At 39.5% G+C, this 15,394-nt stretch overlaps 1 protein-coding gene across 1 annotated transcript in view; it reads left to right on the plus strand.

Annotated features, from left to right (window-relative positions):
• Window positions 1-566: 566 nt before the first annotated feature.
• crym (crystallin, mu) overlaps window positions 567-15,394 on the plus strand; it is a 20,947-nt gene continuing 6,119 nt past the window's right edge. The window contains 5 exon segments of the mRNA NM_001080687.3: window positions 567-828; window positions 914-1,064; window positions 3,687-3,749; window positions 3,834-3,935; window positions 14,971-15,154. Of these exon segments, the coding sequence (NP_001074156.2) occupies window positions 662-828; window positions 914-1,064; window positions 3,687-3,749; window positions 3,834-3,935; window positions 14,971-15,154 (667 nt within the window). The 5' untranslated portion in view covers window positions 567-661.

Raw genomic sequence — 15,394 nt, forward strand, 5'->3', positions numbered from 1 at the left:
ACATGTGACTGAAGAAATTTATTAAGGCAACATGCAAAAAGAGCCAAAGGTTAATGCTAATTTTATGTATTTTAAGACAACTTTTGTCTGTAGGGTCTTACAAATTAAAATTGGTTAGGTTTTTTATTATTGCACAAACTGTCTACCTACAACAACGCAATATAAAAGGTAAACAAAACGAAACCAAGTGGTTAAAAAAAAAATCCACGAAGCAGAATGTACAGCATTTCTACATCTAATGATTTTAAAAATTAACGGGATAATTATGATTGATACATATATGAGATTTGTTGCTTTTCAACAATTTCACTGTCGAAATAAATCAAAATCAATACAAAAAAATGTGTTAATGTGCGAGATGACATGTTTCTGTTTATGTGAAAATTTCCCAATAAAAGAGATTAACAACATATTTAAAACAACTTTTGTTGGATGTGTTTTTATAATAAAAAAATAATATATTTTCATTTAAAATAAAGTTTTGTCATTTAAAAAAAATATTTTGCTTGAGCTTTCCAGAGACTTAAAACTATCAAGGTTTTATTTTGAAGAAGAATATGCGCGTTGCACTCGAGTGAACCACGTGACTGAGGAGCAAAAGTCCACAAACAGCTCGGGAGGATTTTTTAAAAGTGAAAAAAAAACCACTGGTCAAACAACCATGAGCGACTCTCTTGTTTTATTGAACAAATGCGAGGTCGAACGTTTGCTCAGTTACGACGAACTAATCCCCAGACTTGAGTCTGCCATGGGAAAGTTTTCTAAAAGGGACAGTTCAGAAATAATCCAGCCTGTGAGATCTGTGGTCCCTATACAGCCATACAATGGGTATGAAAATTCTTTGTTTGAAGATAATGCTATGGTTTAGTTAAATAATTATGTATAAGAAAACTTTTGTTGCATGCATTGTCAGGTTTTTGGGTGTGATGCCTTCATATATGGCCGCTGATGGTATTCTATGCACTAAGATGGTAACTTTCTATCAGCGTGCAGAGGGCTCCAGTTTACCTTCAACTCAAGCCACCGTCTTACTTTTTCACCCCGAGCGAGGACACATCACTGCGGTGAGACACACAAACCACATCTGTCTGTCTCACTTTATTTAATTGTTATTCTGGACAAACTACATAAATATAAATGATTGTTTATAACATATAAAAGACAGATGTTTGTGTATAATAATCAAAGGGGAAAACGGGTGGGGGGGCAAATCTGATTTTGACAAATTGTCAGAAATTGTGAGTGGATCTAATTGTCAAAAAACCTCCACATCCGTGCACTGACATTGGCAGCAAAAAAAAAAAAAAAAAAAAAAAAAACGAAATCTTTTTTCTAAGCCAGGGCTGCACATGAAGGTAAAATATATATCTAGAGACTCCTTGACAGTTTTAATTTTCTTTGGATTTATGATTCATAGTTATGCATTTAAATATGATCTAATTTGTATTTTTTTTCTGTTAACTAAAGATGAGGTTTCGTCCAAATTTGAAATAAAAATGCCATTCAGAGATTTTTTGTTGCATAAAATAATAAAAAATGCCATAATTTCATGTTTAATTAGTTTTCTGACTATTTAGCATTTTGTGAAATTAGCTATTATTTCAAAACAGGATTTGTATTTGAAATTCGAAAGAAATATTCTTAGAGTTACAGAATAAAAATGTTACATTTTACTAAACATTAACATTAACACACACCTAGTAAATTAATTACAAACATTGTTTTAAAAAAACTGAAACATTCAAAAGACAAGAAACTACAGTTATGAGGAGTCAAAGTATTGTTGAAATGGCAACAGTTCCACTAATTATCACCTGCAAAAAGATAACTAAAATTATCTATAAGCATAGTTAAAGTCAGTAGATGCTGGATGGAAGCTCAGCTGTCAGCAAGAAGCCTCCTTAAAGCATGCTTGTTGAGAAAATGGAATGTGCAGAATAGGCATGGGCCACTCCGATGATATGATAACCTTTGATAAAAATATCATGGTTTTGCGGTATTGTGATTACTGCTCTAAAACTTATTCTTTTTTAATGTCTGCAGAAAAAACTTTTTTCCCTTTTACACACTATTTTTTTATTTTAAGAAACATTTAAAATATTTTGGAGCAGTAAACATGTCAGGCTAAATCATTTAAATGAATTATTATTTCTGCTGTCTTCATTCAGGCCAAAAACTTTTTTTTTTTTACAATTTAAACGGCATCTTTAGATATCTTTTCTGCTGGAGAGACTGTTGTCCTGAAAACAAACAAGAAAGTAAATAAAAAAACATACACATACCTTAGGAACGATTTACAGCTTTAAAACCTTGATTTTTTTCAAAGCGCAGTGTACCCACGGTTATCGTCCCATGCCTAGTACAGAATTGCTTAAGATTAAAAAAAATTACTATTATTGTTATTGTTTTGGCTATTATCCTTTACCAAGTATAAATTTGAATACATCAGAATATTTAGATCAGATTATGTTCCCTTATGCCAAAGAGAAAAAAACCCTAAATTGAGTGCCTCAACAGGCAGCAACCCCAAAAACATGAGTAAGTGAGCAACAGCATAGTTTTAGTAAAAAAGGACTGTGGTAATAGAGTGGCCAGCTCAATCCCCTGATCTCAACACAATTGAAATATCGTGGAGTGACATAAAAACATAGTTTCTGAAGCAAAATTCACAGAAACTGTTGGATGTAGTTTTTTTCATTCTGGGCAGAAATGCCTGTTTCTAGATGGCAGGACCTGACTGAATCGATGCAGTGCAGCAATTATTAAAAAAAAGCCTATTATCTGACTACATTGTACACCTGTTATTTAAACTGAGGTAAAAAAAAAATGTATTTAATATGGTTTGGTTTAGAGAGAAAAAAGTTGCTACAGCTGTTTTCTTTTTTTGACAGATTAATATTTATTTTCTTTTCCGTGTGTAACAATACACACAAAATGTATGTGTGAGTGAGTTTGTGTTGCCATCATAGATTTTTACTTGTGTGTGTTTTGCAACTAAATTTACAACTTAAATTTGTTAAAAATAGTAGATTATTATTGTGATATACTAAAAAGCAACATGGCGAAGCAGTGGCGCAGTAGGTAGTGCTGTCGCCTCACAGCAAGAGGGTCACTGGTTAGAGCCTTGGCTCAGTTGGCGTTTCTGTTTGGAGTTTGCATTTTTTCCCTGCATTCACGCGGGTTTCCTCCGGGTGCTCTGGTTTCCCCCACAGTCCAAAGACATGCGGTAAAGGTGAATTGGGTAGGCTAAATTGTCCGTAGTGTATGAGTGTGTGTGAATGTGTGTGTGGATGTTTCCCAGAGATGGGTTGAGGCTGGAAGGGCATCCGCTGCATAAAAACTTGCTTGATAAGTTGGTGGTTCATTCCGCTGTGGCGACCCTGGATTAATAAAGTGACTAAGCCAACAAGAAAATGAATGAATCAATAAAAAGCAACATGTTTGAAATCTTAAAACATGTTGTTAACACTAAATGTTTTGGATTTTTGACCACTGGTTTTCTGCCCTTTGGTTTTTTGACCATTATTTGATCATTTAACAATGTAAGACCATTCTGCCCATTGCCATACGACCCTTTAATTTTTAATTGTCTAGCTCATGGCTGTAGAGTAAGTATATTAGTGTGTCTGAATTGTATGATTCCACTATATAAATGCTTTTAAGTCTTTAATATTGTCTAATGGCAGATCATGGACGGGGAAGCCATCACAGCCAAACGAACCGCAGCTGTGTCGGCCATATCAGCTAAAGTAGGTTCTTTTAAAAATAGACCCCACATTTGTAATGATGTGAAAAATAACGCCACATCTGAATCTGTTACTCTCTCTCTCCAGCTGTTAATGCCAGCTCTTTCTGAAGTGTTGTGCATCCTTGGTTCAGGACAACAGGCTAAAAGCCATTATGATGTCTTTACAAACGTCTTCAAATTTAAAGAGGTAACTAGTCTGATCATGAGATTTACAGATTTGAATGAATTTTAATTGTAACTGTATACTTTGCTGAAAGAATAGTGTTTTTTAAATAACAGTGTCTACATTTTGTGGCAAACACAATGATCATAAAATAAGAGAACAGCACTAAGAATTAGGACAACACAATATATGCTTTTCAGCATCAGTATCGCGCAATGTGTGCATCCATAATAGTCGCATCACAGGATGTGCAAAGTTAAGTTTATATAATGGGATTATAGTTGACCAGGAGCCACAGTTTAACTGTAATGGAGTGAAAATTTATCGTTTGCAGGTTTTTAAGGCCTGTAACTGTGTGAGCATTAAGGCACAACACAATATCTAAAGCAGTGTTTCTCAACTAGTGTGTGGGTCGCGTGAACATTTTCAGTGGGTCGCGGAGTGTGTGGTAAAAAAAAACAACAAAAGTTTAATTTAACTTATTTTGCTTATACTGGACTTTTATTTTGAAATGCATGCGCAACAACCCTACCGTTTGGCATGTGAAATTTCATTTAATTATAGCAACAAATATGTCGAAGCGCAAGTGCGACCCCGAATATGTAAAGTATGGATTTACATATTTTGACGACAAAAAAAGACTTAAAGCCTGTGTGTGTCATATGTAGCGAGGTGCTCACAAGAGAGCATGAAACTTTCTGAATTAAAACAACATTTAGAAACCAGACATGTTTTATAAACAGTTCAGTTCATGGTAATTGAAACTTTCCTTACCCTAACCACTGTTTACAATATTTGTCATTTTTACTTTGTAATATTTCTATAATTTGATACATTCTCTAAATGACAGCAATAAAATATTGTTTATTTGTAAGTCTTGGTGATTTTCTTATGATTTATCTGACACTACTTGTGTATGTTAACAAATAAAATACAAATTGGTTATAATTCCTAAAATTGTATTATAGTTCCTAAAAATTTGGGTCGCGGCTTGATGACCATGTAAAAATGTGGGTCCCATGGCCAAACCAGTTGAGAACCCCTGATCTAAAGTATTCAGGCAGAAGAAATTGTACTGTTTGTAACTTTAATAAAGATTTGTTTTATTGAATTATTTATACAACCCCAACTCAGAAAAAACAGTTGGGACAGTATAGAAAACGCAAATAAAAAAGAAAGTGATTTACTTTGAATTTTACTTTGTCAATTCAATTTTTAACATCCTTTCCTGTCATCTAGACCTGCAAAACATACTAAAAGAGGTACAGAAGCAATTTAGGGCTAGTAATCAGGTAAATTGGTTAAATAATTATGTGATTTGAAAAATGTGATGTCAACAGTTGATTGTAATTATGGTTTGGTACAAAAGCTGCATCCAAGATCCTAGGTCTGGTCCTTTAAAGCAAAGATGGTCAGAGGATCACCTGTTGGCCAACAAAATGAGAAAATGGTTGAAATGTTTTTTAAAAAAAGGTCCCTAAAGAAAGATTGGAAGACATTTGAATATTTCAGCTTCAACAGTGAACATAATTAAAAGAATAATGGAATCTGGTGAAATTTCAGTGAGTAAAGCCATGCTCAAACTGTGAGATTTCAGCCACAATTTTGTAATCTGAAAAAAATTTGGGAAATCCTAAAAGATTCCTGAAATCTTAAGCTAAAATTGATTATCTTTGATCATTGGTTTGACATGTTCACAGACAGCTGCTTAATGCCTGTTGCTACCAGATTTTCCCTTCAATTAAGTTCTGGCAGTGTCAGAAGATTTAGACACATTCCTACAGTGTGACAACAGCTGCGACGAGCATCAATCCAAGAACCAATAGGAGCGCAGAATCTGATGAAGACCATTCAAATGACCGTGGGGAAATGTCAAAGCTGTTTTTTCTTCCTGGTTTTAATATTGAGGCGTGCTGTGTGCAAAATTCCTACTACCGATTGTTTATGTTTGCTGGGAGGAATCATTTCAGAATGCCGGATAGTGAAAGTGTCAAGGCTGGATGATGTCAAACTCTGGGGGGAGTTTTCTACCGTGTTTGGTGCATCTTCATTGTCGTTCAGTCTGACATTATGACGGCTGAGTTCTAACTGTGTGACATTGAAGTTATTTTCGTTATTTTCTGACATGCTACAATCGTTCTGGATAATAATAAAAAATTGCACAGTGTGAGCCAGCCTTAAGGGACAAGGGCACAATCCTAAGCTGAACTACAGTGATCCCTCAGGCAACACTCCATCAAGAATCGTCATTCATCTATAAGTGAGATCACCACATGAGCCTAGGACTACTTTGTCAAATATTCGTCAAGTACCACAATACGTAGTTACATCCAAAAATGCCAGTGAAAACTGTTCTATGCCAAAAGGAAGCCCTATGTTAACAGTGTCCATAAGCGACTTCGACTTCTCTGGTCTCAGAGGCATCTGGGATGGACAATCACACAGTGGAAACGTGTACTGTTGTCAGATGAATCAATATTTCAGGTATTTTATAGGAGAAATGAATGCCCTATACTCTGAACCAAAGAAGACAAGAATCATCCAGATTGTTTCCAGCAACAAGTCCAAAAGCCAGGGTCTGTCATGGTATGGTGTTCAGTGCCATTGGCAAAGGTAAACTGCACTTCTGTGCTGGCACTTATAAAAGTACATAGAGATTTTGGAGCACAATATACTGCCTTCCTTTCCAGGGAAGCCCATGCATATATCAACAAGACAATGCAAAACCACATTCTGCAAACAGTACAAAGTCCTTGCTGTGGAGAAAGAGGATACAAGTACTCGACTGGCCTGTCTGCAGTCCCGACCTACTTCCAATAGAGAATGGGTGACGCATTTTGAAGCGCAAATTGCAACAACAGACCCCATACTGTTGCCCACCTTAATGCATGTTTAAAGGAAGAATGGGACAAAATTAGACCTGAAACACTTCATCACTTGGTGCCTTCGGTCCCTAAACGTCTTTTAAGTGTTATGAAAAGGATTGGCAACATTACAAAGTGGTAAATGCTTCACTGTTAAAACTTTTTTGAAATGTGTTGCAAGAACCAAAATTGGACCATGTGCTCATTTTGAAACATAAGAAAACAATAGAACGAACACAGTAAATAATGTTTGATGTATTGTCGCAATGAAATATAAATCAAAGTAAATTTAGAAATCACTCCTTTCTGTTTTATTTGCATGTTATATACTGTCCCAACTTTTTTCACAGGACATCACTAGTCTCCTAGCTATAACTTTGTTGAAAAGGATTTTTTCCAGAGATTCTTAGTAAGGTTTAGATTAGAAAAAGCTTTATTGCCAGGTATGTTTGCACATACAAGGAATTTGTTTTCGTGACAGAGCTTCTACAGTGCAACAGAATTACAGAGACAGGACAATAAACAGATAATAAATATATAAATAGACAAGTGTATGGAGAGCTATATTACTATATACAATGTTATATGTGCAGCTGTTATGTGCAAATTGGCATGTGTTGTTAAATAAGTGTATATGTGTATAAAAGTGAATGGCAAGTAGTGATGGTTGTTACACAATTATTATTATCAAGTGTTCATGAGATGGATTGCCTGAGGGAAGAAACTGTTTCTGTGTCGGGCTGTTCTGGTGCGCAGTGCTCTTTAGCGTTGACCATACGGTAACAGTTCAAAGAGCCAGTGTGCTGGGTGTGAGAGGTCCAGAGTGATTTTGGCAGCCCTTCTGCTCGCTTTGGATAAGTACAGTTCTTGGATAGTAGGGAGAGTTGTACCGATGATTCGCTCAGAAGTCCGAACTATTCGACAGTCTTTGGAGGTCGGATTTGGTAGCTGATCTAAACCAGACAGTTCAAGAGTTCACACTTAGCTGATGATTGATTATAAGCAAGTTTGGCATGCTGTCCCGGGAGAGAGCCCTGAGCTCGAAGGTTCTTGAGCCCTGGGCTCCCTCCCGTTTGGAGGTAGAGAGGGGAGCCTCGAGCTCAGGTAGATCTCGACAACTCCCCTTTTTATAATAGCTAAAATTAAGATTGAAGGCTATTAAAAGATATGCTGCATTATTAGATTACCTGTATTGAAATTTAGATTTAACAATTAACTTGTTGTACATGTTTTTGGAATGTGGGAGGAAACCGGAGAACCCGGGGAAAACCCACCCAAGCACGGGAAGAACATGCAAACTACACACAGAAACGACCACCGGCCTGTTAAGGTACTAGAACCAGTGACGTTCTTGCTGTGAGGCGACAGTGCTAGTCACTGAGCCACCGTGCTGCCCTATGGAGGGAAAGGTGAAAAGGTAGGGGTGGAAGGGGGGATTCTTCAAATCGAAGATGACTGTAGTGAGAAAACCCTGGCTCTTTATAGTGGTTAGGAATGGCCTGATTGGTGGATCAAGCATGCTAATGCAGAACCAGCCGTGTTCAATCATAATCACGTGCTCCTCTCGAAATTAGTTTATGAATAAACATCACTTCAAGAGTTCACACTTAGCTGATGATTGATTATAAGCAAGTTTGGCATGCTGTCCCGGGAGAGAGCCCTGAGCTCGAAGGTTCTTGAGCCCTGGGCTCCCTCCCGTTTGGAGGTAGAGAGGGGAGCCTCGAGCTCAGGTAGATCTCGACAACTCCCCAAAATGCTCCGCTCGGGACAGCAGCCGCGTATTTGAAGAACCCCCCAAAAGGCACATGAGATTAATGCCATATCCGGCTGCTGAAAAGTGATACAGAAATAGCTTGGAGGAGCAACAGAGACTGGTGTGGGTGTAAAAATTAACTGAAAGTGCTTATGTATGACTATGTGTGCTCCCGGGGCCGGTTAATTGTAAGGACCAGCGGGAGAGTGAGTGGGGTAAGTGTAAAGGTTTAAAACATATGTGGTGAGTTTTGTAAAGGTTTAGTATAGTAGTGATGGAAAATGAAGCTGTAAGGTTCTGTGGAGCTGTAGCTGCAGATGAGAAGCGGTTAACTGATTAACCGCTTTGGCAGTCCAATGGGGGGTGTGTCAGTAGTGGTATGGATAAATGGTAGTGTGCGTGAGCTCCGGTGGAGCGACACTGCTGCAGCAGTGGTGCAGAGGGGATGAAGCTCGGCTGAGCGTCTCTGCGACTGCAGAGGTGCCGTGGTAGTCAGTACTAAGGGGAAGAATACGCTTCTGCAGCAGCGTTTTAACTGCTTTAGCAGTGCTGGGAGTGACAGAAGTGGTATAAGTGTAATGGAAGTGTGCATGAGCTCCAGCAGAGCGTCACTGCTGCAGCAGTGGTGCAGGGGATGTAAATGATGCTCGGCTGAGCGTCTCTGCTGCTGCAGAGGTGCAATGGAAGTCAGTATCTGAAAGGTAAATACGCCTCCGCAGAGACGTTTAACTGCTTTGGCAGTGCTGGAGAGTGTATCAGTAGTGGATTGCTAAGTGGAAGTGTATATGCGCTCGCTAAGCGTCACTGCTGCGGCAGTGATGTAGAGGGGAGTGATGCTCGGCTGAGCGTCTCTGCGGCTGCAGAGGTGCGGTGGAAGTCAGTATCTAAAGGGAAGTGCGCTTTGGAGAGCTGATTAACAGCTGTGTAGAAGATAGGAATCAGGCACAGTAGAGCGACTCTGTGGCTGCAGGGGTGCATAGGTATTCAGAGTCTGGTGCATTATATGTGTGAAGCAATACATGTTCCCGCTAAGCCTTTACAGCTGTATTATAGCGGGGAGTGTGGTGATGGATAATAAATTGATACTACAATGCAATGTAATTAAGTGGAGCTGCTGTAAAGGTGTGATGGTGGTCAGTATGAAGCAATACGAGTTCCCGCTAAGCCTTTATGGCTGTATTGTTGCGGGGAGTGTGGTGATGGAGAATAAATTGATGCTACAATGCAATGTAATTAAGTGGAGCTGCTGTAGAAGTGTAATTGTAGTCAGTATGGAAGCAATACGAGTTCCCGCTACGCCTTTACGGCTGTATTATTGCGGCGGAGTGTGATAACGGTTAAATTTTTTAAAAAGTGTACATGTGAGCTCTTAAAGAGCTTCACTGCTGTGGCAGTGGGAGCTTGGGGCTACCCCTGTGGGAGTCCGAGATGCGGAGAATGAGTGCAAGTGAAATTGAAAAATTATGAAGAGGAAGAGAAGGGAAGTTTAATAAAATAAAAAGGAAAGTTTAGTAAAAATGAGTCCTATGCAACTAAGACAGAAAGTAGGAAGAACAGACAGAGTCGTGCTGCTTGGAAACTAGGTTGAAGTCTGCAACCGAGAATCAGCTGGGCTTCTGAGGAAATATTGGCTGAGGCAAATTGAGGATTTAAAGGTGTTAGAGGACCAATGACAGAGTTTATATCTGTTGTTAGAAGACTGTTCAGGCAGGGCGTCACTGCTGCAGCATTGGTGCAGGGGGAAAAAATAATCTCAGCAGAGCTTCTCTGCAGTTACAGAAGTGCAATAAAATCAGTGGTGCAGAGAATTAAGGCTAAACAGCCGTCTCTGCAGTTGCAGCTCAGGCAAAGCTTAACTGTTGCAGCAGTGGTGCAGAGGGAGAATAAGGCTCGGCAAAGCATCTCTGCAGTAGCAGAGGTACTCAGTATTAGAGCCTCACACGGAAATACTAAGTACTATTAGCAGTGATATTTAGAGATGAAAGTAAAAAAGGGGCTCAGCTAGAGCGTCACTGCAGTTGCAGTGATGTTAATGGGGTGTATAGTTAAGTGGAGCACCTAAACAGTCGATATTAGTAAGTTTTGAGTGCTCCCACAGGGACGTTAAATACTGCCTTTAGTGATATGTAAAGATGAAGGTGAATAAGGCATATGCTAGAGGGTCACTGCGGTAGCAGTGGTGCTTTGGGTGTGCAACTCTGCGGAGCATTTCTGCGGCTGCAGTGGTGTAGTGGGCCAGTATGGAGGCAACTTGTGCTCCCGCAGAAGCATTTACTGCTGTATTAGTGCGGGGAGTGCAACGATAGTGGTATTTAGAAAATTTGTAAGTTTATGCAAGCTCAATTAGAACGTTCCTGTTGCAGCAACTGAAACTCAAGACAACCCCTGAATTGGTCGGAGCTGTGGTGAAAGAAAGTGAATAGAAGTATAGGATAGTTTAAATTTGGACAGAAAAAGTTAAAGCTAGAAAAACAGGGAAGGGTAGTGAAGGAGCTCCTATATTAAATAGGAAGGGAAATAGGAAGGAAATGACAGAGTCATACTTCATACCCAATAATGCATGATGGTGGAAGTTGGCTGGAGAGGATCGGCTGGGCTTCCCCGAGGTGGTATTGCTCTTCTGTGGTGTAAAAATGCTAAGAGGTTTAGAACCAGGGCCGGAGTGGGACACCTTTTCAGCTCTGGAGTTTCAGGCCTCAGACCAGCCCACCTCAGTTAACGACTGACTATATTAAAATAAGTAAATAAATATTTCCAAATCAGTTTCTAATGGCACTATCATGTCTTTTTTTTTTTTTTTTTTTTGAGAAAACAGCTGCTTTAGAACTTCAAAAGATCTACAACCCTAACAGTATTATGTCTTATCAATAAAAATGAAAACACTAAATTACTCTAGCAAGGATCGAACCCGAGTCCGCGGCGTCTTAACCTAACGTGCTAACCACTCGACCACAACAACAACAAAAGAGAAAAGTTGCTGTAAAATAATGAATAAAAAGGCTGTGGTCAAGTAAATAAATTTAAAAAAGTGTCACTGCTGAGAGCAACAGATTCTGGAGCTAGGGACACCGGCCCTCGCGGCCAATAAAAAACGGACCGGCCCACCGGGAATTCTCCCGGTCCTCCCGATTAGCCAATCCGGGCCTGTTTTGAACGGGTGTGTGGGGGAACGGATATCATCCTGCAACCCTTCATCCTGCGAAGATAGATCAGATATGGTTAGGTGTATTGTTGGATTGAAAAGTCATACTTAGTTCAGAAGACTTAAATTAAAAAGGCTAGTGTGAATATGGCATCAAGGGTGTGGGCTATGTGAGTGGAAAAGTGTCATTTGCAAAGAGTGTAAATGTATTTAGAAATGGATGTGGATTGTAATAGGTTGGATGAGGGTCAGCTTCTGCAACCAGCTGACATGATCTCTGAAATGAGAAAAACAAGAGAGAATCAGAAATGACATTACAACATGGCACATGTATGGCAAACACAATTAATTATATTAGCTGATAACCATGCGGGGCGTCTTGATAAGAGCATGGGCAACTAAGTGTGGAAGTGCCTTTGTTAATGCATGGTACGAAGCCTCATTGTCGCAACGAGCAAAGATAGTAGAGGTAGGCATTTGTCCCTCCTAAGGATGGCAGATTAAATGGGAAATCTGCTCGTCTAGTGGTCCTGATGTACCTCTTGAAGACCGGGTAGGTGGAATTATAGTGGAGTTTAAACCCCTTGGTTTAACGCAGAGTCAATTGATGAAACATCAGACATGTCAGAAATGTCCTCCTCTCATTCGTGGAAGTCAAAGCGGGAAGTTTGTTTCTTTGCCGTTTACACATCTAACCAACTTGCCATTATAAGCTTATGGCTTATAAGTGTATGGACATGAGTCACTGGGGCATATTACGATTGGACTTCTATGCCTAATGCGTTGAATGTTTTTCAGTAGCAGAGTAAACTTTTTAGAAGTTAAACTGCTATCAGATGTGGCAGTTTTTTTTTTTTTTTTTCCTTGATTTATACATTTTATAATTATTTATTTTCTTTCTTAATTTATGTATTTATTTATTTATCATCTGCCAACATCAAACCCTGAACTTAAATTTAATGTCACCATTTAGTAGTAATTGTGTAAATGTAATGATAATCATTCATGAGCTTGTCATGAGAGAGGGTGGGACCATCTCAAATTTTTTGAGAGTTCATTGGATGGTGACGCTTTTCCTTTCAGCTATTGGCTCGAAGGAGTGTCAATCAAAGTTGCAGAAAAAGGCTGGCGGCCATTTTGTTTGCCAGAGAACTAGTGTTATGATTGGAGACGCTACTCTATTGAATGCACCACAGCGACTAGTTTGGAGGATTAACATGGATGTTTATCAATGTATGCATAAGTTGTGGACTGATGTTTTAAGGATTGGATTGTCTAGAACCTTGATTGAGAGGTGAGTCATTCTATTCACTCTAGAATCATCCTTTAAAGATGGATGTTTAATCTTAGTTGTAGTTTGTGAGGCTTCCCCTTAAAAAGTGTCATGCATGTTACCGCTGGTGCACCCCTAGAAGAGAGTTCAGCTTGGATCGCAGGCATCGAGAGTTTAGGCAAAGTTCATGGATGGTGATCGAGTTTTTACTGTGATCTTGTTGGAGAATTGGGTTGAAGACACAGAGATTGCATTGTGTGTGGCAATTTGAAGTAGAAGGTTGAGAAGTTGTAGTTGAATAAGTTGTTGTTTTTGTTGTTGTTAGAGAAGTTGATGTAGCTGTTGTTGGAGAAGTTGATGTAGCTAGAGAAGTTGATGTAGCTGGAGAAGTTGATGTAGCTGGAGAAGTTGATGTAGCAGGAGAAGTTGATGCAGTAGCAGTAGCAGTAGCAGTAGCAGTAGCAGTAGCAGTAGCAGTAGCAGTAGCAGTAGCAGTAGCAGTAGCAGTAGCAGTAGCAGCTGATGCAGAGCAGTGTATTCTTCAAATCGAAGATGACTGTAGTGAGAAAACCCTGGCTCTTTATAGTGGTTAGGAATGGCCTGATTGGTGGATCAAGCATGCTAATGCAGAACCAGCCGTGTTCAATCATAATCACGTGCTCCTCTCGAAATTAGTTTATGAATAAACTTCACTTATTGATGTGCAGATGATTGATTCAATGATGGAGGTGTAGAACTGTTTCAGCAGCTCTTTTGGGAGGTTGAACTTCCTCAGCTGATGAAGAAAGTACATCCTCTGTTGAGCTTTTTTGACAATGGAGTCAATGCGAGTGTCCCACTTCAGGTCCTGAGAGATGGTGGTGCCCAGGAACCTGAATGACTCCACTGCTGCCACAATGCTGTCCATGATGCTCATTGGGGGGAGAGCAGGGGGGTTTCTCCTAAAGTTCACTATCATCTCCACTGTTTTGAGTGTGTTGAGCTTCAGGTTGTTGTGACTGCACCACACAGCCAACTCCTTAACCTCCTGTCTGTAAGCAGACTCATCACCGTCCTGAATGAGGCCGATAAGTGTGGTGTCGTCTGCAAATTTCAAGAGCTTAACAGAGGGGTCCTTTGAAGTGCAGTCATTTGTGTACAGAGAGAAGAGCAGTGGGGAGAGGACACACCCCAGGGGGGCGCCAGTGCTGATTGTGCGGATACTGGATGAGAATTTCCCCAGCTTCACCAGCTACTGCCTGTCCGTTAGGAAGCTGTTGATCCACTGACAGACTGAGGTGGGCACAGAGAGCTGAGTTAATTTGGGCAGGAGAAGTTTTGGGATGATAGTGTTAAAAGCCGAGCTGAAGTCAACAAACAAGATCCTCACATAGGTTCCTGGTCTGTCTAGGTGTTGCAGAACATAATGCTATCCCATATTGACTGCATCATCCACAGACCTGTTTGCTGTGTAGGCAAACTGAAGAGAGTCCAGTGAGGGTTCAGTGATGTCCTTCAGGTGGGCCAGCACCAGTTTTTCAAAGAACTTCATGACCACAGATGAAGTCCTTTGAAAAACTGGTGCTAGCCCACCTGAACTAGCCCACCGGGACTCTAAACTAGCTGTTTCATTTATTTCAGTGTTTTTAGCTACAAGGAACACCTTTACCCAGAATTATATTTGATTGGGTAATTAATGCAAAGAAAGAAACACATGTTGTCATAAGACCTACATAAACATTTGCATTCACTTTGACTTTGCCATGTAGCTGTAAAAGAGGCTCAACTCATGTTGCAGAATCACTACCAAACATGACACGTCAATGAAAACCGTTTCCATCAGTATATATTTTTAAATATATCATATAAGCATTTTACACTGTGCCTCAGAATATATGTAACTGATGAAATAGGCTTTAAAAGACTCATGTCAGGGTGACATTAAGTAGTGAAAAATTGTAGGTTGTTCTCTTGTTTTGTAATTGGACACTGTATGTCAAAGTCATTGAACAGTGTTAATTTTGTGTTTCGTCCCATGACGGCCTCAGGTCCGCATTTGGAGTAGAAGGAGAGAAATGGCTCAACAGTTTGTTAATGATCTCCAAGGCCCTGTTAGAGTTTGTTCTTCAGTGAAGGAGGCTGTGATGGGAGCTGATCTAATAGTCACGGCCACAGGTGCAAGTCAACCCATACTCTTCGGAGAGTGGGTCAAACCAGGTGCCCATATTGCAGGTTAGTTGACCCTCAGTCCTGAGGTTTTTTTGGTGAGATATTGATGTTCAACTAGTTGTGTTATGATAAGGGGATGTAAAAATATACTTGTATTGATGATATTTATAATATTTAAAGTCCACTTGAACTATAGTTCCTGCTGACTTCAGTTCTGCCATCAGAAATAAATGGAATGTAAAATGTAATGGAGTAAAAATGTCTAATTTTGATTAAAGATTACCATGACAAGCATTTTTTTCT

Source organism: Danio rerio, chromosome 12, assembly GCF_052040795.2.
Source record: "Danio rerio strain M-AB ecotype USA chromosome 12, GRCz13ab, whole genome shotgun sequence".
NCBI classification, from domain to species: Eukaryota; Metazoa; Chordata; class Actinopteri; order Cypriniformes; family Danionidae; genus Danio; species Danio rerio.